Raw genomic sequence first — 26,781 nt, forward strand, 5'->3', positions numbered from 1 at the left:
TTCATGTCCTGACAGATGAGATACAGGTTTAGCGCGTCGTCACACTCTCTGTAGCTAACAATTTGTTCACAAAGTGCACACCTACCCCCTAATTGCTCCCGATGAGCAGGTTGTGCCTGACACACAGACACCAGTAAAACACCCTGAGGGCGAGAAGCGAACGCACGCATCCGCCTGGGCGACAGCAGACTGCTGGGCGAGCGCTGGCGCTTTGCCACGGGGGGGGGGGGGTCAGATCAACATATGGAATGAATTTCATACTGGCCAAATGGCCATATATGGAGCGTGTCTTGAGTGTACAGGTTTTGATTAGGTCGGATCAACATAAGGAATGTCAGAACAGGTCAGCTCCATATATATATGGAGATCTAAGGGTGTCAGCGGGGGACAGTGTCTTCAGTGTACAGGATTTGATGAGGGCCCAGGTAGGGCTTTATAGGGCCTTAAGTTGAGGCCTGTTGTCGACTGTTGAGAACTCTAGTTTTCGTCGGCGGGCCGAGCGCGGGTGCACTGATAACTTTGGGGCAGGTATATGCCGTGCTGCGAGGTCCCTTTTTCGTTCCCGTGTCTTTGGCACTATTTCAATGCATTTCTGCATAGACGATACCATTCTGGACTTTGGGTTAAAAGTTCTCTGCAATAATAGTAATCCTGCAGTATTTTGTCACAAGCCAGAAATGTATATGAAAGTACCGAACAGCAAAAATCGTGTGCTGCTGTTTTTGCTTGTAAAATGTGTTTGGCAACACACAATCTTTCTCAAATGTCAGAAATACATATATACCCAACATCTGAAACAAGTATTGGTGCCTTAGTTTACTCGTATGTGAATTTAGATCAGGAAATGTAGCAAATTTGTTCAAGAAAGGCAAGCGCTTCAACGTAAGTGATTGGCAACCCGGCACAATGAAACATACACATAGTAAATTTAGCCAAAAGCTTATGTTCCATACATTAAAAAAAAAGTCACAACCTATACTGTGTAATGAAAGGTAGAAAAGAAAAGCAAGCCCACCTTGGCCCAAAATGGCTGAAAATATATCAAAATGTTACCACACCCCCCTAAATTGGAATAATGCAAACAATGGATAAGACTACGAATAAAAGCAAGTACCACAGAGTGTCACAGCATCTGACATTTGTATTTGAATATATATTCTTTCACAGTGAAAGTTTTCTAACTCAAATATTTGCTTCGGGGGAGGTGGGGGGGGAAGTCCCTGGAAAAAAAACATATTTTCAGATGGTGGTCGGTGGCCAATTACATATAATTCCTTGACATGAAATAGTGTCACTGACATTCAGAAAACTCATGATTTTTTTTAGAAGACATTAGCAGGAATCTGGTCTCAGTCCTAAATGGGTTAGAGATAGTGATGGTGAGATTTGTGAGGAGCACATTTTGAGTCATCATGACAACATCAAACACTCAAAATGCAAGGAAACCTTTTTTTGCTACTTATGAGAGGTGGTTAGATGGTATAACGGAAAGGCATGGCCAACAGTTTAGGGGCGTCCTCCTCTCTCCCCCTCCAGACTCCCTAATGATAATCTGATGGAACATGCTAACGGATATATGCAGATGATGTCTTTAGTTTAGCGAAACCACATGGTTCATAATCCCACTATTTGTTCTGTAATTATTTAGCGTGCTTCTTTTTTTTTTTACACTCTCAGAAATACCTCCTGCGATTTTGCTGCGCGTGCAAACACATTTCCTGTATAGAATTAGAAAGAAATTACGACATTGTCCATATTTAATCTTTCTAGGTCATCTATCCTAACTTTGAGGCCGTTCAGCTGGTTGTGACGGGGTCTACATGTAGCTGGTTACACATGTATACAAATAAACAGGCCCAACGGCCATGAACAACATTAGTTTGCCTCTTCTAACAAAAATGTAAGTTACTGTCGCGCGTGCCAATTGCCATTGTCATTCTCTTGCATTATATCGTACTTGTATTATTTATTTACTTATCTTTCCACCTCTGAGGAAACTCCGGTAAGGCTGGCACAGTGTCGGTATATAGGCCAATCGGAGGCAGGCGGGGCGTTTGCCACGCCTATGCTCGGACGTAGAAAAGATATACGTGCTGTTGTGACAGGGTCAGCTATACATGTAGCTTAACTTGCCCAACACTGTAGATAACCATGACTCTTAGCTAATATAGGCCTATAAATTAAATTTAATTGACCTGGTGCTTACTCCACTATTAGGTGCAGGTATTCCAGGGTATATGTGTGTGACATCATCGTCCAAACCCGGACGTTATGCAGGAACGCATATACTGAGTGGCCAAAAAAACGTCTTCCTGCAGGCCTTGACGGCTCATACATCCAAACAGAAAAGGCAATCATATCATGCTTTAGCTATTGAAAAATAGCAGATCTACAAGCTCGTATAGCTATAGAGCTTGTATAGGTCTGCTATTTTTTAAAAAATCGAAGAACGACATTTTTAGAATCTGATCTCGGGTCAGAATGTGTTATTCAGACCAGTGTGTGTGTGTCCAGTGGAAACCTCGTATGAATCTGATCTCAGGTCAGAATGGGGTTAATCAGACCAGTGTGTATCCAGTGGAAACCTCGTATGAATCTGATCTCAGGTCAGAATGGGGATAGAGAGACTTTTGAAAGAGGGGATCGGTCCTCCTCGGTTCCGTGTGTCCAGAGATGAAGTGGAGCCGCTGCTCCCTGTTGCACGGCTGAATCCACGTCTTTGTCTGATGCCAGACAATGTGCTTCCACTCAGCGCTTTGATTTCGTCGACTTGATACTGTGACGAGAAAATGTTCGACTATACCACTTTTTAAAACTAAGCTTTGATGACTATGATGATGATGATGATGAGATGAGATATACTTTGTTTAAATCCGCCGAGGGGGAAATTGAGACGTTATTATTACAGCAGCATGATGTGACACATAAGTAAACTAACGAAAGACTACTGGACAAACGACAGACGCAAGGTGGACAAGAACACAGTCGACCTGCGGGGCCATCATAGGACAGCATGCATGACTAAAACTAAGGCTAAATATAGTAACAATTTACTAGTCGACAAATAAAAACTTAGACTTAACATGTTGGCAAGTGACTCGTGGACAAGGGATCCGGTGTAAGTAAAAACACAAGTCATTTTACTACTTGGTGGCATGCTGAAAATAGCGCGTTGTGAGCATGTATAGATCGGCCATTTTCAGCAAGCGTAAAAATCGAAAAAACACACTTTAGTCGACAGAATCAACCGTAGATTCAGTCGACTGAAATCTTAAGATATTTAGTCGACTAAAGCTATAGACGAACACACTTGCAACATTCCAGGTGACGAAAAAAACGAATTTTCATTCCAAAGACTATATATATATGACTAAAACTAAAATAAAAAGAAATTGCTGCCAAAAACAACACTGTTTCCACTCTGCAGGGGGAGAGAGAGGGAGAGAGAGAGGCAGGCGGGTCAAGGGAAAAACCCTTGCGCAGCACACAGGAGAAGCACGTGCAGCAGCACTCTGGGAATGTTTTAGATATCCTCCTCGAAACGGCTCCGCATGCACCAGGAAAAAAGAAAAAAGAAGAGAAGGCCAACCTCTGTGCTCTCATACATACTGGAGGGGGGGGGGGGGGGGGGGGGGGACTGACATAAGCAAACACACACATACAGTACAATACAGTGCACAGACTAGTGCGCACACAGACAGACGCATGCTGGCACACACACACACACACACGCGGGGTAGACACATTTGCATTCGCGCACGTGCGCGCACACAATGCACAGTGCCAGTGCGGGCCTTATTTGGTATTTCCTGTGTATAACCCCTTCCACCACCAACACCAGTTTGTGCGGCGGACTAGCAGTAGCCCCCCCCCCCACCTCCCCCCGCACACACACACACACACACACACACACACACACACACACACACACCTCTTACTTCAATACTCCTCAGTCTATATTAAGTATCGATGGCCGTTTTGGCAATCGTCCAGGTGGGGAAAAGGGGGACTGCTGTGTGTGTGTGTGTGTGTGTGTGTGCGCGTGTGGTTGTATACGCACACATGCACGTGCGTGCACGCTGCGGCATCTGGATATTAAAGTCTTGCCTGTACCAGCAGCGGCTGGAGAGGAAGGGGGGGGGGGGGGGAGAAGAAAAAAATGACAGCATGTATCAGGAATTTTCCAGCTAATGATGTGCGGATGTGGTGGTGCTGGTGGGAGAGAGAGAGAGAGAGAGAGAGAGAGAGAGCCACTGACTGAGGCCGTCTTTGTTTGGCTCGCCCAGCAGGGCCCCACCACGGCGCATTCCTGTACGCTGTGCATACTTTGGCAACTGTTGTTGTGCCCCCCCCCCCCCCCCCCCCCCCTCTCTCTCTTTTTACTGTATACAGTTAGCAGCACGCCGCTCATGCACTTTTCCTCACGACGCTATAGCTAGCCTCTCGCCGTGTCCTCTCTCTCTCTCTCTCTCTCTCTCTCTCTGTCTCATCCATGTGCTCTCTCTTTCGTTCCTTGTATATGCCTGGTGCCTTGTATATAGTTTTAGTTTAGTTCATATTTTAGTCGACTATACATCTACGGTTTATTCAGTCGACTAAAATGTATTTTGGCGGCGCCTCGATGCCGTCGTATAATGGCAGATTTTTACACTTGCTGAAAATTGCCGGTCTATACACATGCTCGCGACGCGTCGTGCTATGAAACCAAAGTGTAAAATGACTTGTCTTTTTACTTCTACTGTCTTTGTCCGCCACCAAGTTCCAATATATTTATAGTTTTACTCGTCATAGCTTATAGTTTTCGTTTAGTTTTAGTGGCAGAACATCGTTTTTAGTCGACGAAAACCAACACGGCGCCACCTCTCTCTCTCTCTCTCTCTCTCTTTGCTCTCCACACTGCGCCCCTCCCTTTCTCCTATTTAAACAAATAAAGACAACACGTGGTATAGAAGTGAAATAATAATGGTGTTTACAACATGGCTGACTGCTGGTGCTCTGAAACGGGGGGCCTCTCTGGGGGGGAGACGGGGACACAACGTCGTTGCCTCGACTCCTCCGAGCGCATAGTTTCACTTGCTCCTCATTCATTTGCTCCTCAACATCCGCTCCGGTCTCTCCGTTACTGTACTCCCCACTGTACTCAAGGCTGCCTTTGATGCCACGATGAAGAAGCCCCTTTTACTGTTTTCTGGTGGAGATTTGGTTTAGGACACTCTTTTTTTTTTTTTTTAAACCCCATGTAGGACTGGAGCGCATCTATACTCTTTAGAGTTTAATCACTTTAACCATTATTTGTAACTTTAGCTGTTTGGAAGAAATAGCAGATCTACAAGCTCGTATTAGCGCGGCACTCTGTGCCACACAGTTTTCTGAAAAACGTATGTTTCTGTCAGTGGTGTTCAACCTTTTTCATGTCAAGGACCCCCAGAATTATCTGTATTTGGCCGCGGACCCCCCATCTGAAAATTTGATCATACCTCGACCACAAATAAACACACCGTATACTACTATGTGCATGTGGGGCAGTGGCGGTGGTGGCTCAGGGGTATAATAGAGTGACCGGATGGCAACCACCACAAGGTTCCCATAGTTCCATCCCACCACCAGGGCTCCCCCATAGAGTTGGTGTCAAAGTGTCCTTGAGCAAGACACGACTGAACCCCTAATTGCTCCTGGTGTGCAGGGTCGGTGCCTTGCATGCGTTCCTCCCCCGCCATCGGCGTGTGCGTGAATGGGTGAATGTAACGCACAATCTTTTTCCGGATGCTGCAGCATGGAGGGTCACACGGAACCTGGAGGGTCCCCGTCCCCATCGTCCCACCGTCCAGGGGGTCCGCATGCAGGGAGCTCTTCTGGGGAGGAGGAGGAGGAAGAGGGGGGGGGGGTCGGCCATTTCCTCCCTCTCTGGTGAAGCGAAGCGGGGGAAAGAAAGCGAAGCGAAGAGGAGGGAGGGAGGGAGGAGGAGGAGGAGGAGGAGGAGGAGAGATGCTCTCAGCAGAAAGGAATGCACAGAATGTTGTCCTTTAATCTGGAGTCTCACTTGTTCAACCAATCTCTCTCTCTCTCTCTCTCTCTCTCTCTCTCTCCCAGACTTCCTTTATCTCTATGTGACCTCCTCCTGGCTCTGTGTTACCAGGCGGAAAGGGAAGGGGCGGGGCGGAGGGGGGGGGGGGGGGTCAGATATACAGACAGATGGAGAGAGACGGACTGACAGACAGACAGACAAGCTTCCTCACTTACACTGCAAAATCCTGAGTGTTGTTTTAACTCGGAGCTGATGTGCCGTGCGTGCGTGTGCGTGTGTTGCTCAGCCTGTATAGAAGACATTGAGAAAGACAGGACGGAAAGGAAGGAAGGAAGGGAGGGAGGGGAGTAGGGGACCGATAATGCCTGATTTACACGCGTAGTTGCGCGCCGGTGTCACGCACCCCAAAATTGCAGATCTACAAGCTCACGACGCGTCGCACCGTGGCTGCGTCGTGGGCTTTAAGAGCTGCTGTTGTCTATAGTGCGCAACACCGGCGTGCAACTATGTCTAAGTCACCCTTAATGCGAAGCAGAGAGAGAGAACGAGAACGAGAAGGGTGAGAAAGTGTGAGACGAAGGGAGAGGGAAACAAAGAATGCAAACGTGAAAAGAGAGAGAGAGAGAGAGAGAATGTCCCTTTTTTCTTTTTGCAGCAGTCAGTCCGTCTTTTTGCTTGAGTCACTTAAGTCAATAGTGTTGTAAAATCACGTGTGTTTGGGGTCATGTTCTCCTCACGGTTAACAGCTTTGAACTATTTAAGTTTCACAGACTCTGGACCGGTTTATATATACAGACATTGGGTTGCGTGCGTGCGTGCGGGAATATACAAAGTCTCTATACTGCAAGTTCCGACCCACTGTATGTGTTTTACAGGCATGGACATGCACTTGCACGCACGCACACACACACACCACAAGGATGACATGGCATCAGAGGTATTTTAGGAAGGGATCGTTCTGGTCTTTGAAGGGTGTAGAGAGGAAGTTTTGCCGGGTGGAAATGAAGCCCATGTCTGACAGTAGCCCGTTTGTGCCGAAATGAAAACAATGATCATCCCCAAAAGGTCTACATGAAATTATAGGAAAGGCACGGGACCAAGACGTGATGCTGGTGTTGCCCTAGTGCCCTAGGGGTTCCCAAAGGTGGGCTCCGGGGACCCCTAGGGGTCCTTTCGAGAGTTCCATAGCTAAATGATAATTATAGGAACCATTAATGGACCCTTAGTGGTCTGTAACTCAGAGAGTGTACAAATGGAACCATTTATACACTCTCTGAGTTAAATTGACCCTAACCGATGACACTGGTGGTGTATTGACTAGGCCTGGCCTTCTCACCTCACCTTATATCGGTCTAAACTAAATGAAGAGAAAACACTGCCAACGCTCACACTATCCCCCCCCCCCCCCCCCTCTCGGTATGGGTATTTCTATGAATTACCCGAAAACCCACATACAGGCTGCTTACCGACACTAAGCCGAAGCATTTATTTTTGCATGGCAACAACACTTATATCATTGACTCTGTGTGTGTGTGGGTGTGTATGTGTGTGTGGTTTATGCCTGTGCTTGCATGCTTAGTATGTGTGCACACGTCTGTCTGTGCACAGTTGCTGACTGTGTGCGTGCGTGTGTGCGTGTGTGTGGCCAGGTCAAATAAACCACGTTCTAGATCTGTGGTTCTTCCTAGAAGGCTGCATGGTGTGCGCATGCAGACTAGTGCAGAAATGCAGCAGGGTGGCTTTTTTTAAAGTCCTGAAGTGACATGCGTGGGTGCAGGACACCGCCGCCAAGACACCTGACTGAGTCATATCTCGCATAATATGCATATATATATGCAGCCACACACTTAAGCATACTGAAACTTATCCTGGCCTGGAAAATGTAAATGAAGAGTTTACATAGTACACATAGTGCATGCATAAACTTTCCTTAATGATTATATCTGGTTTCAGTATTTATTTATGATGTATTTTCTCTATTATTAAGGACATAGTAGCGGTATATTTGTATTGGTGGGGGTTGCGAGGCTTGGCCAAAGCATTTTCGCGAGTCCCCATGCAGCCAAAAACGTTGAGAACCCCTGCCTGAACTAGACATTCATCCTACATTGCAGTGTTGACTTTGTCGACTAATACTATGACAAGAAAAGACGTCCCATATAAGCAAAAGGCACAAGTCATTTTACAAGCTTGTAGATCTGCTATTTTCAGCGACTGTAAAATCGGCCATTACGACGGCATGCAAGGCCCGCCAAAATACATTTCAGTCGACTGAATCAACTGTAGATTTAGTCGACTTAAATCTCATGATATTTAGTCGGCGACAAATCTTATGATATTTAGTCGACTAAAACTAGACCAACACCAAAACATCCCAGGTGACTAAAATGGTGACAAACTAAATAAACTACTCAAGAGACTATGACTAAAACTAAAATCTAAATTTGCTGCCAAAGTCAACACTGCTACGTTGAACCTTGACTTGTCACGGGTGTGCAAAAATGAGGAAGGAAGCTTAAAAGAGAGGAAGGCGATGGATGACTCAATTGTAGGCTTTCCGAAGTGAAAAAGCACCAGAGACATTTTGTTACTCAACCAATGTTTTCATTCATCGTTTACTGCAAGTTTGCGCGTTTGGAAAAAAAAAACTGTGAATGGCTCTTGCAGCACCATCTGGTGGTTGGCTCAGAGCGCATTTAAATGGCGGGACGCCTTTTTAGTTTGAAAGCCGATTTTTGGCTGGAAACGGAAGTAAAGATCCGCTATGTAACATTGTCATTTAATCCACCAAAAACACTTTTTTTTGTAAGCGAGATACTATATCGTTTAGACTCTGAAACTTCTCTAAACTTTAGAGAAATCAGACACAAATCAAGCTGTCTTTTGTCCAAAAAGAAGAATCCGAGATATTACCGTTTATAAAATAGTATTTTTGGGGGTCCTTGACATGAAAATGTTTGAGAACGACAGGTTTTTCAGAAAACTGTCAGGATTTAGAAGACATTTGTAGAATCGTCCTCGGGTCTAAATGGGTTAACCCATTCTGAACGGGAACCCGTTTTGGTGTTGGCATCATGTTATGCTTTAGCTATTGAAAAATAGCAGATCTACAAGCCACCGATTTTTTGAATCTGATCTCAGGTCAGAATGGGTTAATCAGACCAGCGTGTGTCCAGTGGAAACCTCGTATGAATCTGATCTCGGGTCAGAATGGGTTAACTACAACAGGCCATGTTTGTCTCCTATCTAGTCCACGTGGCTCTATACCGACACCTCTCGACCAATTGCACCCAGCTTCCTCCCCGATTCCACTGAAGCAGGAAGAACCAGGCTAAAAGTAGGCTCCACATCTGCAAAATGGAGGCCTCTCTTCCTCTAAAAATAGTGCGACTGAAGAAACATGACCACATTTCTTCTCGTCAAGCTTCTCGGTTAACTCGACTGAGGATTTTTTTTCAGCTCGGAAATAATCTATTTGATCCATGGTCAGATAATGAGTTTAGCTACGCTGTCCGGGGATTTCCCCTCTCTAGCTACGATTCAAGTAATTCTATTAACTATAAGGAATGAGATTATGAATATGTCGATTCTCTTCTTTTTTTTTTAATGTCAGTTTAACTTCAAAGCAACTTCTTTCGCCAAGCCGGGGGAATTTCCCCCAGAGGTACCGGAGCGCATTAGGCTGTTCCACATTCACTGTTAATTTGTGTTTAAAACTAAAAGACCTAATAATTTGTTTGATTGACCCTCTGACGACCTTCTATGAATTCCTCTCAACACTATACTGTTCATGCAAGCATGCAAAGGCACACTGGTTGCTGACACATTTAAAAGAAAAATCAGACCTGTGTGTGTGTGTGTGTGTGTGTGTGTGTGTGTGTGTGTGTGTGTGTGTGTGTGTGTGTGTGTGTGTGTGTGTGTGTGTGTGTGTGTGTGTGTGTGTGTGTGTGTGTGTGTGTGTGTGTGTGTGTGTGTGTGTGTGTGTGTGTGTGTGTGTGTGTGTGTGTGTGGGGCGCAACAGTGACACTTGGTACGATATTTACATACATACATAAAGAGGGGCACACATTGCTGTGTATAGGAGCGGCTAGCACCACTAAAACAAACAACTCGTAGTCATTTGTGCCGCACGCAAAACAATCCAAGTAGACCTAATTAAGATATCGCCGTGATGCCACACGCTTTCGAAACTTGTTGCTTACAAACATTAGCCCCAGACTGTAAGATAGTGATAGCAGTTAGTACCGAGGTGGGGGGGGGAGCGGAGCTGCCGCAGCAGCAGCCAAAAGCTCTTGGAAAAATCTGGAGTTAAGAAAAGCACCTGGAACCATTCCACACTCCTGCTAGGGGTCACTGAGTTTCGTCTGGAGGCTTTCCCTACTGTAGCTGTGAACAGTACTGCTACTCTCCTGCAGGCTAACACTATGCGCACGCACACGCACGCACACGCACGCACACACCTCTTAGCTCCCAGGAGTACAAGGACAAATTTGGAAACTGAGGAAAGAAACGGGTATAGTGTGGCGTTAGCGGGCTCCAAAATGGCCGTTGTTTTACCTCGATTAGTTCAGCTGCTTATCTGGAGGTTACCTGGAGAAAGAAATAGTTTTATTTTTATTTTTGTATTAAGAGTTGTTTGGTATTTGGTATCTGACACCGGAAGTAATGTAGCCTATACTAATGATCCTTTTGTCTAATTGGTATGATGTTTATAGGGCTTGGTTTACGTTACTGCATTGTCATTGGCACTACAGCACATAAATGTGTGACCGCGCACGCTCACGCATCGCACGCATGCACACGCACACACTCTGTGGTCTATAGAAGGTCCCTGGTGGCTTGCTATGGAAAGACTGTGTGATGTAGGTAGGTAAACCAAAACAGGAGCAGCGAGACCTGCCCTGCCAGATATGATTTCATGTCTTATGTAACCTGGCTGTAGACGGGGACAGAGAGAAGCATTGGTCCTGTGTGCGTGCGTGCGTGTGTGCGTGCGTGCGTGCGTGCGTGCGTGCGTGCGTGCACACGCAAGTAACTGCATGCCAGAGCTGTCACCACCTTCCGTACGCCGGCCTGATTTATACTATGTAAAGTATGTATACATTTATACCCGGTATAAATCCGGCTAAAATCGTACGGCGGAAGCTCGAATTGACCTGTAATGTATCGGTAGATGGCGCTAAGTGCCATGGGTTCATGTCCTTTTTTATTTACTTTGTAATGCCCATAGAGGAATTTTAGATCGCCTGTGTTTTTGAAAAACAAACAAATCATCAAAAGAATCGACTGACTGAGAGAAAACGCTAATGTCACTGCTGCTGAATTAGTTAGATTTCCACTGGAAACACACTGTATCATAATATGAGCGACTGACTGTCGTAAAAGCGATACAGAAGACACCTCCCCGACAATATCGCAGAGACATTTTGTTTATTTTTGGACCACAACGCTTACACTAGTATATGAGACGATTTTAAGATGACAGCCCCATGTTGTTCTCCATAGAGAGAAACCTCCGTGAACCAGGTGATGAGCAGCGAGTGACGTCAGGACTTTCAGCGCTCTATTTGACTCGTGTGTGTGTGTGTGTGTGTGTGTGTGTGTGTGTCCAGGTGGTAACGCTGTGGTACCGAGCACCAGAGGTGCTGCTCCAGTCCAGCTACGCCACCCCAGTGGACCTGTGGAGCGTGGGGTGCATCTTCGCCGAGATGTTCAGGAGAAGGTGAGAGAGAGACGCCCCGCCCGCCGGAGAGCAGTTTGCCCCGGTGGAGAGAAAGGAACTAAACGTTTTTAAAGTAATTTTGTACAGTGAAGTTCCCAAACTTTGTCATGTCAAGGACCCACCAAGTCATTGTTAGCCCGAGGACAACCCTTTTGAAAAGGCCATGCCAGAGAGACCCCCATAAGAGAAGGTTTGTACGGCTCTAGCAGTGATTCTCAACCTGTTTAATGGACTGCGGACCCTCAGTTTGACATGCAATATTCTACGGACCCCCATTTAATGGCATTTCTATCTCTGAGACCCTGACTCTGTTAATGTAATGATTTTTCTAGAATAGTGCCGCGCGCTACGAGCTTGTATAGATCATGAAACCAAATGAAAGAGCTTGTAGATCATGAAACCAAATGGACCCATAAAAATCTTCTCTTATGGGGGTTCCTTGGCATTATATTTTCAAATGGGGGTCCGCAGGCTAATAATGACTATCATTTTTGTGGGTCCTTGACATGAAAAAGTTGGGGGAACCACTGGTATGAACGATTAGTCTCCAACTCATGGTGACACCTGGCACACGGAACACAAGCGGTGTCTTTTCGGTTGGCTTATCAAACGCTTCCAGTGATGGCACGTTGCCTGCTGTGGTTGTAAACTGCTAATGCAAGTCATTCAGTTTGTCGGTGCAGTCGGTATTTGCCAGTTTGTGGCGCTAACGTACTCTGGAGAGAGAAGCTAATAACGGACTGCTTTCCCTGAGAACAACTTCGCCTGCTCCTCTGTGAAGCAAATGCGAATTCTTTTTTGTTTTTAGGTCATTTGTGAGGCATTTCATCTTCTGTGATGTGTGACGTTGTATATATTTTTTATTTTATTGCAAACTTGAATGAATGGCGTTTAACCCATTCTGAACGGGAACCCATTTTGGTGTTAGCATCATGTTATGCTTTAGCTATTGAGAAATAGCAGATCTACAAGCTCATAGCGCGCCACCGAGTGGCGCGCTACGAGCTTGTAGGTCTGCTATTTTTGAAAAATCAAAGAACGACTGACATTTTTTAAATCTGATCTCAGGTCAGAATGGGTTGATCAGACCAGTGTGTGTCCAGTGGAAACCTCGTATGAATCTGATCTCAGGTCAGAATGGGTTAAGGCAAATTAGCTATAGCGTGCTACAGTAGCAGTGGCGTTGCTGAAAAACTAGATAAGCACAGCATTTTATTGAGGTGGGGCTGGATGCCAATGGGGGCAGCAATGCCAGTCATTTATGTTTCCTTCCCCAACCGTCCACAGTCACACACAAGCACACGGTCATAAAGTCTTGCGATACTAGACCACAGATGAAGGAGTGTGTGCGTGCGTGCGTGCGTGCGTGCGTGCGTGTGTGTGCGTGTGTGTGTGTGTGTGTGTGTGTGTGTGTGTGTGTGTGTGTGTGTGTGTGTGTGTGTGTGTGTGTGTGTGTGTGTGTGTGTGTGTGTGCGTGCGTGTGCATGCTACATCCTCCCGGGGCTTCTTCTTACCCCTGTGTATCTGTACCACTGTTTGCACTAAACCTAGTGCAGAGTAGACCCCCGTTTTTATATGCGTTAGGACAGTGACCATCAATATATTTTATTTTTGTCCCTAAAAATGCTGTTCGTTTAACTTGAGTGTACACACCTGGAACCAAATGGACCTGTAAAGGTTACTGGTCCACTTCTGTTCTGTGTGTCTATACACTTCTGGAGGTACAGGTCTGTATGTATCGACTGGAGAATGTCACCTCAACTATATTTAGCCTCTTGTTCTCTCCAGGCCTGATGTGTGCAGCCAGCCTCTCTCTCTCTCTCTCTCTCTCTGACTCTCTCCCCCTCTCTCTTTTTCATTGTGCATGTTTCAATGGAAAGAGTCGTGGTCAGTGCCAATATCCACTCTGCCAGTACTTCGCTAACAACAAAGTGTGACACACACACACACACACACACACACACACGACCAATAACCTCTTCCAGGTTTTAGGTCCAGAGACTTATGGAGGGAGCATGAAAAAGACATATGATCCATTCATTCACTGGAAAAATCCATTTTGACCATTGTGGCTGTTAACCCTGGCATAGGGTTGAGTGTGTGTGGGGGGGGGGGGGCGCGTGATGGTGGAGCTGTCGTCATCTTGTGACAGAGCAAAGATTTTAGTTAAAAACGTTGACTCTGAAATGATCTACTGCATATTCAAAGATTTGCGCCACATTTTCACGATTTAAAAAAAAAAGTGCCGTGCTACGAGCTTGTAGATCTGCTAATTTGCAATAGCTAAAGTATAACATAATGAGACAAACTGCCATCTTTGAGACCTTTTATAAAAGTCTAAACTCACGCTAAGAAAGTGAATATATCCCACAACGATGCACAACCTAGAATGAAGATATGGCACAAATATGGACGGCTATCACTTCCGGGGGCAGGCGGAGGTGACCCGTTCTTGTAAGCTCATAGCACGGATTTCTTTGGCACTATGGCGCCACATTCTGGCCTATAGGGGAAGCACACATGGTTGTGTTAAGTCTCAGACAAAGCCAAATCATGACGATAAACACAAGCCGATCAAATAATTAGAAAGAAGAAAAAGAACACATTATTTAATCGGCCCACGACGTCGTGTTTAGCGTCCTGATTTGTCACCATCCGAGTTGGATTTTGACCAAAGCTTATACACGTCTATGGGAAAAATGAATGGGGAATTCTCTTCTGGGCCTGTTGTTGTCGTCATGAAAGGGTGGCGGGACTGCGACGCTATAGGCTTAGGAGTACATGTGGAGCTGGTGGAGTAGCCCTATTGTACACAATTAATTTAGCATAACTTCCCTTTTCCTACTTTGTGTGTGTGTGTGTGTGTGTGTGTGTGTGTGTGTGTGCGCTAGTGCTGCCAACGAATATTCTATATCCGAATATAGATTCGAATCAAAAAAAATAATTAATAACCGAATATATAAAATTAAGGTTCGAATTAAAAATAATAATAAAATTTTTATTTTTATTTATTATTATTATTAGTTTTCGGTGCCATGGGTAAGCGTTGTGACTTGTGAGCTTGTAGATTAGTTATATTTGCCATGCGACACGCCGACAACGGCATACATTGAAGAATAAATCAGCAGCCTCGCACATTTCCTAAACACAGACTATACAGCGCAGCGCAGCGCAGTACCGATTGGCTGCCTCGTCTCCAGCCACGTTGCCTCAGAATTCTTTAGGGTCACTAATTTGAGCATAACAGCGAAGCGCAGGCGCTAGCCAGCTAAAAAGTTTCATAACGTCGGCAGCAGACCCACAGTCCACAGATAATAATAATGCAGCAGAATTAACACTGCCTCCGTGCCTCGTTTTGAGGCACGGAGGCTGTGTGGTAGGATTGCTCATTTAAGAATTTTTTTTTACTGGAGAAGGGAGAATGTATGCGTTCCGTTCCATCTCAGTTTTCAGCAACACCAATGCGCGGAGAGAGAGAGTTGCGCCAGCAATGCGATCTTAAATGTTATGTCTCAGGTTGTATTGGTGTAAATATAATTATTAAAAAAAACGATTGGCTCGAATTGAAATCCGAAATCCGAATGGCTCGAATTGTTCGAATCCACGTGGGTTTTTAAAACGAATATCCGAATCCAATTTTTGGACAATTACGGCAGCCCTAGTGTGCGCGCATCTAATGTCTCTATTAACACGGTGCAGCCATCTGAGGTGAATAACCTCACCTTGTCTTGACCTGTGTGTGTGTGTGTGTGTGTGTGTGTGTGTGTGTGTGTGTGTGTGTGTGTGTGTGTGTGTGTGTGTGTGTGTTTTCACAACCTGGCGCCTGTCCGACAGTGCCTGGGGCAGAAGGCGAGGCAGGGAGGGCCCTTTGATGCCCGTGAACAGAGCTGCACCATTCTCTCTCTGTCTCTCTCTATCTCTCTGTCTCTCTATCTATCTCTCTCTGTCTCTGTCTCTCCTGCAGGTGATTAAGATGGCTTTTAAAAGGCCACCTGTTGAAGATTAAAAGCCACCTGGGAGAAGCAGTAAGAGAAAGGGAAAGAGAGAGAGAGAGAGAGCTGTTCAGTAAAGGTTCTGGTCTGTTAGATGTTCAGCCACACAAAAACTCCCCACTATAGCGGGTGAGTCGATGACTGGAAAATGTCATCTCGTACGTATAACGTACGGCAGGTGAAGTTAAATATCCAGCAGCGTAGCATACAGTACACACACGCATTTCATATTCCGCTGGTTAGAAGCTGAGAGAGAGAGCTGCTCTTTGAAGAACTCTGTTCAGTTTGTCTGTCATCTTCTCGCGGTTTAAGACCTATTCACCCCGTGTCACCTCACCGTCTTTGTGTTTGTGAATTCCATCCAACCATTTTGTGCCCAGAGAGAGAGAGAGAGAGAGAGATTTCTCTTAACTTGCCGGCACCTTTCATCACCAAACTTGTCATTGCGAGAAATCCCCCCCCCCCCCCCCCCCCCTTTTGTCTGCTCTCAATGAACATCTAACTGTAACAAGTACAGCTGGGATAGCCTTTCATCAAAAAAGGAATTTGAGCAAATAGCATGCAAGTCTGCATCTGCGCGGCCGGGGATGGATGGCTGGATGGCTGGATGGATGGATGGATGGATGGATGCAGGCGCGCTGAGTCAGTCACGGATCAAGTGAATGAAAGAGGCAGAGCTTTGTTGACATTCCTCCCCGACGGAGAAAGGTTTGGACGTGTTGTGTTAATGCGCGAGGCGAGGCCCACACATCCGTGTTGACTTTCTCACAGTGCCGAGCTCGATTGATAAAAGCCTCCGCAAAAGACGCACGTTTAAACCCATTAATCTGCATCTTGTGTGTCACCTTTTTTAGCTTTTAACCCCTTTGACGACTTTGGCTGTTGAAAGATATAGCGGATCTATACAAGCTCATATAGCGCGGAATTCTTTGAATATGTATTCTTTCACAGCGAACGTTTTATATATTTTTTAACTATCTTTAACTCTTTGCTTCTGGGGGAGGTCCCTGGAACAACATATTATCAAATAGTTTGAGAACCACTGATATAGAAACACAGGTTTATCGGGAAAACTGTCATGATTTTAGAAAACATTTTGTAGAATCTGGTCTCAGTCCTAAATGGGTTAAAGTTAAACCCTCTATACTTAGTAAAAAACGAACCTGAGTTACAACTATGCTTGTTATGCTCTTCTTCAAAATGGACCCTGGATCCTGGGTCAGGATTTCAGCATCTCTGAGGCTCTCTGGAGAGAGAAATTAACATTTGTTGTAGAATTTTGCTGTCTGATAATCTCACACGCACACATTTCAATAGATGTACAAAGTGAAAGTCTTCACGGTGCACGCGTGTGCGCATGCGTGCGATGGGCATAAAGAAACGAGCACCCCCTACCGTACATGTATACACACACACACACACGCACGCACGCACACAAACCGCTCACCACCGCTGCAGACTGACCGTCTCTCACACACACACGCAGAAACACACAAAAACAGATACAGTAAACGCATGCACACACAAGCATCACGCAAACACTCAACATGCATACACATTCTGTTTCCCTAAGAGATGGACACACACTCACGTGCAAACACTTACACACACACACGCACGCACGCACGCGCGCGCACACACACATTCCAGAGGTTGTCTTGCTGGAATGTGGGACAGAGCAGTGTTGGCACCAAGAGAGCGTGACTCAGCTGCCTGTCCCAGCCGCGTGCGTGCGCGTGTGTGTGCGTGCGTGTGTGTGTGTGTGTGTGTGTGTGTGAGAGATATGCAAGCAGAACATCATATTCATATATTTAGGTTACCAGTGGAATTTTAACTGTGTGTGTGTGTGTGTGTGTGTGTGTGTGTGTGTGTGTGTGTGTGTGTGTGTGTGTGTGTGTGTGTGTGTGTGTGTGTGTGTGTGTGTGTGTGTGTGTGTGTGTGTGTGTGTGTGTGTGTGTGTGTGTGTGTGTGTGTGTGTGTGCGCATGCATGCACATCTGTGTGTGTCTGAGAGCGTGCATGTGCGCCACTCACAGCTGTATGCATGCCAGTGGCCAGCTCTATGCGAATCCAGTTATCCTCTCCAACCAACAAACCACTCCAGGTTTAAAAATGGACCTCTTGGAATTATCTGCCTTACTTGTTTTGGCATGATGACTTTACTGTAGGTGATGTTCTTTTTTTTCCTGTTCTCTTACACAAGGCTCAGAACTGGTTTGGTCTGATCTTTTAAAAGCTTTAAAACCTCAGCTATGTGTTTCACCCAGAAGGAAATGCACATGTGGTCCTGTTTCTAAGTGGTCCTGTTTCTATGGCAGATAAAGAAATGATGCGTTTGGGCAAAGAATGGCAGTGAAAGAAGCCTAATCTTTCTATGTTATTAACCCATTTTGACCCGAGCTCAGATTCGAAAAAATACTTCTATATCCGGACAGTTGTCTGAAAAAGCTATGTTTCTATGTCAGTCGTTTTTCGCTATTAATTTCAATGGAAGTTGCTCAGTGGCGTTTTGAAGCACCTGGAAGACGATTATAACTCAATGGAAGTACAATTATAACTCAATGGCTCGAGCGAGCGGAAGTTTAGCCTAGACCCTCAAATTTGAGTTCCGGGGGCTGACGCACATGAACGTCCGTCCACCTCCATGAAAGTGCTGCAGTTCCACATTTCACCAGTAGGTATAGTGGCAGCTTCAGCGTTGGATATAACCTTAAAAAAATACAAAACTCATGAGACTCCATCTTTAATGTGGTAGTGGTTAGTGGTAGAGCATGGTAGAGCGAGTGGTAGAGCGAGCTTGTAGAGAGTGGTAGAAGTTGGTAGAGTGTGGCAGATATGGTACAAACATATCTACATTCACTGGGAAAGAATATATATTCAAAGATTTGCGCCACATTTTCAGCTAAAGTTTAAAATAATGTGGTTAAACGCTAAGGCGACACAGATTCCCGTCCCAAATAGGTTAAAGTAAAGCCTGTACACTTGATTGATATTCTCTCACTATAATCTTAGTCTTTGCATTTCAAGAAATCAAAACGTAACATTTTGAGTGCACACACAGAGCTATCCGGAAACTTTCAAAACTCTCCAGCATTTGAGAGTAATTGCTGTCACGGTAAAAATGTGCAAAATGCCCCCGCGTGAGTAATCTCCAAGTGTCTGGGCCTGTAGGAAAGTGTGGGCGTCGAACTATGTAAAGCTTCCAACAAAGTGGGGAAATGCAGGGAGCTAGCTGTTGACTCCAGTTAAGCCTACCCTACATCTATTGGGCATTGATGTCGAATAAGTACATGCATGCCAACTCTCTCGCACACGCACACACACACACACACACACACACACACACACACACATTGGGGCTCTGTTTAGTCCATGCTAAATCCCTTTTTTGAGTGCTGCAACCACTCCAAGGAACAGCAATGTCCGTGTTCACCTACAGTATGTGTGTGCCTATGTATGTGTTGGTTCATGAGCACCAGTATGACTACCGTACCAGTAGGGGCGCTGTTGTGCCAGAAACAGAGAGAGAGATAGTATTAGTGCTGCACTGTGAGAGAGAGAGAGAGAGAGAGAGAGAGAGAGAGGAGAGGAGGTGGGGGGGGAGGGGAGTTGCACCACTCAGTTCACACGGGTGTGATTTTTTTTTTTTTACTATTTTGAAAACCCTTTTTGAATAGTTAAAATAGCCAATCTACAAGCTCACAACGTGTCGATCTATTCAAAAATGTTTTTCAAAATAGTAAAAAAAAAAGGCAAAGTTTAGGGATAAGGGATTTAGCATGGACGAAAAATAGGGCCCTGTATGTGCACATATGCTGCATTACATTGACGTCCAGGGTTCTGGTTAAATTTGCACGGAGGTGCTGAGACGCACGGGCGAAGTCGGCTTCTACAAACCAAATGTCACTGGCCGGTATAGGTTTGTGCTTGAAGAAAGCCCTCCTTTGACAGCAATATATGTCGTTTCGGTGGAGTTGTGGGAAGAAGGTTCCCATACTTGACTTTATTTCATTTTTTCTCACTCTTAGAATAATCCAAGTGCTCTTTCACAGGACTCTCTCCCTCCCACTTTCCTAGAGAGAGAGACACACACACACACACACATGCACTAAACACAGAAAGTGCACGTGTGCACACAGCTAAAGCAGGCACACATGCAGTGGTGGGAAAAGTACTCGAATGTTTTACTTAAGTAAAAGTATAAACACTCAAATGTAAGCACGTGACGTCATGAACGTCCGTCCGTCCACCACCATTGAAGTGCTGCAGTTCCACATTTGGCCAGTAGGTAGTGGCATCTTCAACGTTGGATATAGCCTTACTGGAGGCTTACAGTGCTACTGTAGTCATACAGTATTAAAGTGCTGTGATTAATTTTTCCCCCCCAACCTAAAACACGATCATCAGGTGTTTTTCTCTATATAGATATTATAGGAGTCCATTTGGTTACCAACTCTACATAATTTTAATAGCTGCGGGGACCACCTGGAACCCTCTCAAGGACCACTGGTTGAAAACCACTGCCATACTGTACATGAATGAATGAATGATACATGTTACAGTTACATGATGACACAGTGCCATAACACTTACGATCTGTTTTCTTCCCCTCCCCACCAGACCGCTGTTTCGTGGAAACTCCGACGTTGATCAGCTTGGCAAGATCTTTGAGTGAGTACTTTTATAATGCATTTCCTCTAATATGCATGTATAATATTTTTCAGTTCAAGCCTAAGGGCCTCCAGTATGCTATGCATTAGACTAGTACGGACCCCCCCATTTGATATCAATTAAGATTTCTGGGACCCCAGTCTTTTTTGCAACTGAATGGCTGGAAAATGGAAATGAAAAGAGTTTACATATAGTACACATAGAGTACATGCATACATTTCCTTAATGATTATACATGTATCTGATTTCAGTATTCATTAATGATATTTCCTCTTATCATTAACCCATTTTGGGGCGGGAACCCCTTTTGGTGTTTGCATTATGTTATGCTTTATAGCTATTGAAAAATAGCAGATCTACAGCAGACCTACAAGCTACGAGCTCGTAGGTCTGCTATTTTTGAAAAATCGAAGAACGACTGACCACAGAAACATAGCTTTTTCAGAAAACTGTCAGGATGTAGAAGACTTTTTTTTTTTTTAGAATCTGATCTCAGGTCAAAATGGTTATTTTTTTGCAGTCAGTTTGTGTTGGGTTGTGGGTCGCGATACAAGCATTTCCCGGGGGTCCCCAGCCAAAAGCGTTGCTATAGGGGGTGGCAGTTGTACCCAAAATGACACCCTGCATCATCCCAACACCACAGTGCCGTCGGAGTACCTACGGCAGAGGACTGGCCCCAGGAAGTGGCCCTGCCTCAGAGTGCCTTCGCCCCCAGGCCCCCGAAGCCAATAGAGGACTTGGTTCCAGACATGGACGACCAGGCCAAGTCTCTTCTACTGGTAGGTATATCAGCCGAGCCTTTCCATCCGTTGCAGAGAGCGTTGGACGGGGCAAGGGTGCTGAAATCCCGTAAGAGGGCACTTTTTGGACAAAAAATAGCAGATCTACAAGCTCTCAACGCGCGGTGGCAGCAAAGTGCAGCTCTAACCACGCTAGGTGGCAGCAAAGTGCAGCTCTAACCTTTTTGCCAGGCGATCCGGGTGATTTTTCCCATCATGTTCGCAGCCTGCTGAGGGGGACCACCGCCGTAAGCATCGGCTATCGATAGCATTAGCTCACGCCGTTTATCTTTCGCCCCGAGAAACGCCTCACATGTCGGGAGCGATGCGAGACAACCGCACGTGACATCGCCACTTCGGGTGGATGGCGATCACCGCGGACACTAGCACTCGTATTTCCAGAGTTATAAGGCGTCGAAAATCCTGTGGAAAGATATGGCAGAGCCTCTTATATTTGAGGCCTGTGCACGCCTTATAGTCATTTATTTTTTTTAGGTAACTCCTCCTTAATTTGAATTTGAGACACCACATGACCGTGATCCCTACTGCTCACGGCACAGGGACTGGTTTTTATTTAAACCCGTGTTCTCCTGCACAAAGTATGCCAAGAACGCGGGATTCCGTTTTTTAATCTCCACACCCCCCGCCTGTGCCAGCACATGATAATCTGTCGTTCTTTAATCTCATTTAATCCAGTAATTAAAAAAATATTTTTAAAATATTTATTCTTTTTTTTATTTTTGCTTTAAATCACATGGTAGAAACACCTACTGTACGTCCCAATCCTGCGCGCACGCAGCACTTAACCCATTCTGAACGGGAACCCATTTTGGTGTTGGCATCATGTTATGCTTTAGCTATTGAAAAATACCAGATCTACAAGCTCACAGGTGGCGCGCTACGAGCTTGTAGGTCTGCTATTTTTGAAAAATCGAAGAACGACAGTGACGGTTTTAGAATCTGATCTCAGGTCAGAATGGGTTAATCAGACCAGTGTGTGTGTGTGTCCAGTGGAAACCTCGTATGAATCTGATCTCAGGTCAGAATGGGTTAATAGTGCTTTTTCTCCTCAAAATGAGACAAACTACGATCTCTGAGACCTTTTATAAAAAAAGTCTAAACTTTGGTCGCGCTAAGAAAGTGAATCCATCGCGCGTCGACGCACACACAGCCTAGAATGAAAATGTGGCTCAAATATGGAGGGATCTCACTTTCCGGGGACGGGCGGGGAAGTGACCCGTCTTGTAAGCATTATATGAAGCAGATTTCTCTTATAGCACTATAGCGCCACGCACTGGGGAGATGACGCGTTACATTTTGTCCCCCTTCTTCTCAGCAATTCCTGGCCTTCAACCCATCCCGGAGGATATCGGCCTTCGCTGCGCTGAGCCACCCCTACTTCCACAGTGTGGACAGCCACAGCAGGAGTGTGTATGCCGCTCAACCCATCCCCAGCAGCAAGCCCGCTATGGAGGAGAGGGCTGCCTGACCCATCTCCCCTCTTCGCAAACCCACAGTACCCCCAGAGAGAGAGAGAGAGAAGCCACATTCCAATACCCAAAGTCTTGGCCACTCACTCGCTAACTCACGCTCGGGTCACTCCAGCGTGGCAGTGTTACGGTGAAATTGGGTGACCTGCTGAAATATGTGGCAATCGTGTAGATGTAGACCATCACATAATAATGTCAGTGTCCGAATGTGAATTGTCGCAGTTTGTTCATTAGCAAGAGTTCACCCTGGTGGTATTTGGGGCCACTTATTTAAACTAAGACTTCCATGCAAGTTGTGTGAAGTCCACAAGATGGTCACATATTTTGGCAGGTCACCAATTTCACCATAATTTGCCATGCTGGAGTATTCTAGTCTGAGTGAGCGAATGGCCGAGATTTGGGGTATTGGAAATTGCCTGTAGAGAGAGAGAGAGAGAGAGAGAGAGAGGAAATACAAAGACGGACCACCCCCTCTCCCCAAGAAAATGCACAAAAGCTATCATCCTACATGAATGAACTGATGGATTGTAATTGCTGCTTTTTATTCCTTTTTTTTTTTTTTTCTTCTTTTTTTTTTATTATGTTGGTGATCAATTTACTTTGTAAACATCAATGCAAGGACACCTGGATCTCAAGTTGCCTGGTATAGTGGTGCATGAATGGACTCCGGAGGTCATGAAACAGAGGCCTTCTTGTGACCAGTGTTCAGCCCAGCGAGAGCCTCCTTGGCTGGGTGGCAAGGAGACCAGTAGACCGCATGGCTCTCACCACCAGGATGTGTGCCCCACTGTGTAGTGTACCAACACAACACATGGTGTGTGCGTCGATACACACTGTCATGTACACACATCTAGTGCATGCACTAACATAAGCGCGCACTTACACATGTGCACACACACACACACACACACACACACTGAAACTGCGACAGGCGCCACTGCCAGCCACACACACTGCCATATCATCACTTATCATTCCAGTACCCATATTGTGTTATTACTGCCACCTTAAGGTTGTCATGAGTAATTGCAGACCAGTAGCGGGATTCTAATGGTTTTTGCAGTTTTAGTAGACATTAATGGAGTCATGTTGTCTAAACAGGAAAGACTAAGAGACCTTGATGAAAAGACAACACGACTTGTAGAATAACTTTTATTGCTCTCTCTCGGTGCTCATCATTTTCTTATATGTTGGTCAGATATGTGTGTGTTTTATTGACGTTACGTAACTGCAAATACTCTTCATCCCATAAAGCTATGCTTATAGCCTCGAGCCTCGAAGCATGGAGGAAAGACAAACAAAATAAGAATCACCAGCACTATTCAAGAGCAAAGAGATATGTTGCTGTTGATCTGTATTTAATTTTTAAAGTTATTGACATGCCGTATATATATGCTTATTTTCATTTTGGCGTTACTTATTTTGAAAGATTCTGTTGTGATTCTTTTTTTTCTTTCTCCCGCTGTGCAAGTCTTTTTTTAACAGATTACCGGGGAGGTTTGAAAATCTAAGGAATGTACAAAGGATAGCCATTGGTACTGTGCAGTATGTCGTACTAAAGTACAAGCTGTAATGATAATTAGCTCAAAGTTGGACATGTCCATGAGTTGTTAAAGGGATATTTCACTTAAGAAAAACTAAAAAAAAGAACTTCTGGTCATTTTATCGTCTACTCAGGCTTATGTGAACACCCCGGACAGTTTTTAAGTTGCTTGATTCAAGATATTTGATATACATTTTAGCTGCCCCGCCCCCTTCCTATACAAACCCATTATAACTTCAAACTCCATTGCCTGAGTAGACAATAAAAATGACCATAAGGTTTTTTTGACGTGAAATATCCCTTTGAGTATGTCGTAGTGACGGATAGAGGTATAGGGTAGTAATGGTCGGCGGGATGTTGTAGGAAAATGTGTAAAGAAAATATTGAAGCAATGCCGTTGGCTCTTGTTCTACCTGAAAGGGAAGATTGCCGATGCATTTCAATGGGAACGGGAACGGGGGTTTGCTGCCATTTGCGTATTCCTGCAAAAAGACACCACATTCCCATTGAAATGCATCGGCAGAATCCGCCCTCATGTGTAGAATATAAGTGCGGTGTGACCGTGCCCTAAGCATCGAATTTGTCCTTCCTTTGGCTTGAGAATGACTATGGTATACCGGTAGTACTTTTTCAGTTTTATTTTTCTTTATTTTTTTTGCAGTGATGTCCAACCTATATTCAAATATTCATTCTTTGTTTTTCTTTTTCTTTTTTCCTTTTTTTTTTTTTAAAGACAAACAAGCTAACATGAGTTGTATTTTTGTATGTAAAGTTTCACAGGACGGTAACAATACATAACACTGGTTTACTTCTACAGGTATAGTGCTGCTAGCACACAGACTCACACACACACACACACACACAAACTCAAACTCAGATACATTCTCAGGTTCATGGTTCGGACGTCCGAAAACCTCTTGGGACGCCCGTTTGCACATCCGGGTTACTAATTGACCGCATCATGACTTCACGGTCTCTCCAGGGATCAATCATGCCATTGATCATAATGTACTGTCGTATATAAATCTACTTATATAAATGTTACTGAGAAATCATTACTGTCTGTCGATAACTGCCTGTACGGTCTGTGTTATTGTGCCATGTATTGTAAGCAGCAAGGGGAAATGCAGGCCTGGAGAAAGGTCTTCATGACCCCCCCCCCCCCCCCCCACAGAAGAAATGGTTATCAATCATTAGGCAAACGTACACGGAATAGTCACTGAAGGGTTTACTTTACATTGTCGGGGTATTATGGTTCAAATTGCATGAGTTTGGGGACCACAATAAACACATGCAACTTTTAGTATCGGTTTGTTAATTTTGCACTTTGAAGACAGCGTTTCAATCGCTACACCCACCTCCACACACACACACGCACATGCACGCACGCACACACGGTTGTCAGTAGCCAGATTGAAATCAAACCAAATGACATACAGGTGCGTATATAAACAACAAAATGTTTTTGTGTTAACTCAATATAGCCTATGATTAAATTACAATCATGACAAAAGAATTAAGAGACTGTTAAACTTGATTAACTTCTGAGAGCTGTTATATGCCCCCGGGTTTAAACATCTCAAGTGAAAACATGTTTTCCAATGTTGGTATTCAAGAATTGTGTATATAAATATACTATTTGTATTGTAATTTTCAAGTTGCAATACCGGATACTCTCCGAATGATCTACATTTTTCGATCTGGCTGTTGAACCTTGAAAAAAATGATCACCAACACCCTCCAAAAAACGTAACTGTTATAACTGCCAGAGATAACTCATCGAGGCCCCTCCATTCCTCCACCCCCACCCCAGCATCATTGGCACGGTTTGCGGTTGCACTGCCTGCAACCTCTCGATTTCTACCACTGACTGTTATCACAATTTACAATTTAGGCATTTAGCAGATGCTCTTAATCCAGAGTGATTTACAGTAAGCAGGGTCAACTCAACGTGGGGTAATGCATGATCGTATGCATATAGAAATAGACAAATAGTCATCTGGGATCATAGGTAAACCAATCACCTTATCAGTCTAAACGATATAATAAAACCAGTAAGACTGGTGCATGCATCCGCCTGGGTGTTGGGTGACGCTGGCGCTTTGGAATGTTTGGTCAGATCAACATATGGAATTAATTATGTACTGGCCATATATGTAGCGTGTAATGCCAGGTCTACAAATGAATCTCTGCATGACATGCTATCTAAATTACATTTTTTGCCTTTGCATATTAAGCAAGATTATCAAGGCTATAGGACAAGTGCTACTAGTCTACGGCGAAAGATTTGGGAGTGCAGTTCTGACTGCAATCGGGAATTTGTTCCACAGTTTGGGAGTCAGAAGGGAGAAGAGAATTAATTCAAATGGTATCACAAGTACAAGGCATTTGACATTGTTACTGAGGCCTATACACAGTACATAATGGAAAATAATATGGGGGGAAAAGGATCTGTCTGCATCAAGCCTTCACACATTAATAATTTGTATTCCTATTAATATATTAACGGTATCAAGAAGAGGGGCAAAGATTATTACTTGTATGTCGGGGTAAGAATGGT

General features: G+C 44.8%; 1 protein-coding gene across 1 annotated transcript in view; it reads left to right on the forward strand.

Moving 5' to 3' along the window:
* Positions 1-25,524, forward strand: part of cdk6 (cyclin dependent kinase 6) — a 51,751-nt gene extending 26,227 nt beyond the window's left edge. The window contains exons 5-8 of the mRNA XM_080787026.1: positions 11,638-11,747; positions 20,359-20,409; positions 21,053-21,188; positions 22,525-25,524. Of these exons, the coding sequence (XP_080643152.1) occupies positions 11,638-11,747; positions 20,359-20,409; positions 21,053-21,188; positions 22,525-22,677 (450 nt within the window). The 3' untranslated portion in view covers positions 22,678-25,524. The remainder of the gene's footprint in view (positions 1-11,637; positions 11,748-20,358; positions 20,410-21,052; positions 21,189-22,524) is intronic.
* The last annotated feature ends 1,257 nt before the right edge of the window (positions 25,525-26,781 follow it).

This window comes from Protomyctophum bolini, assembly GCF_963924005.1.
Source record: "Protomyctophum bolini genome assembly, chromosome: 17".
In the NCBI taxonomy this organism is placed as follows: domain Eukaryota; kingdom Metazoa; phylum Chordata; class Actinopteri; order Myctophiformes; family Myctophidae; genus Protomyctophum; species Protomyctophum bolini.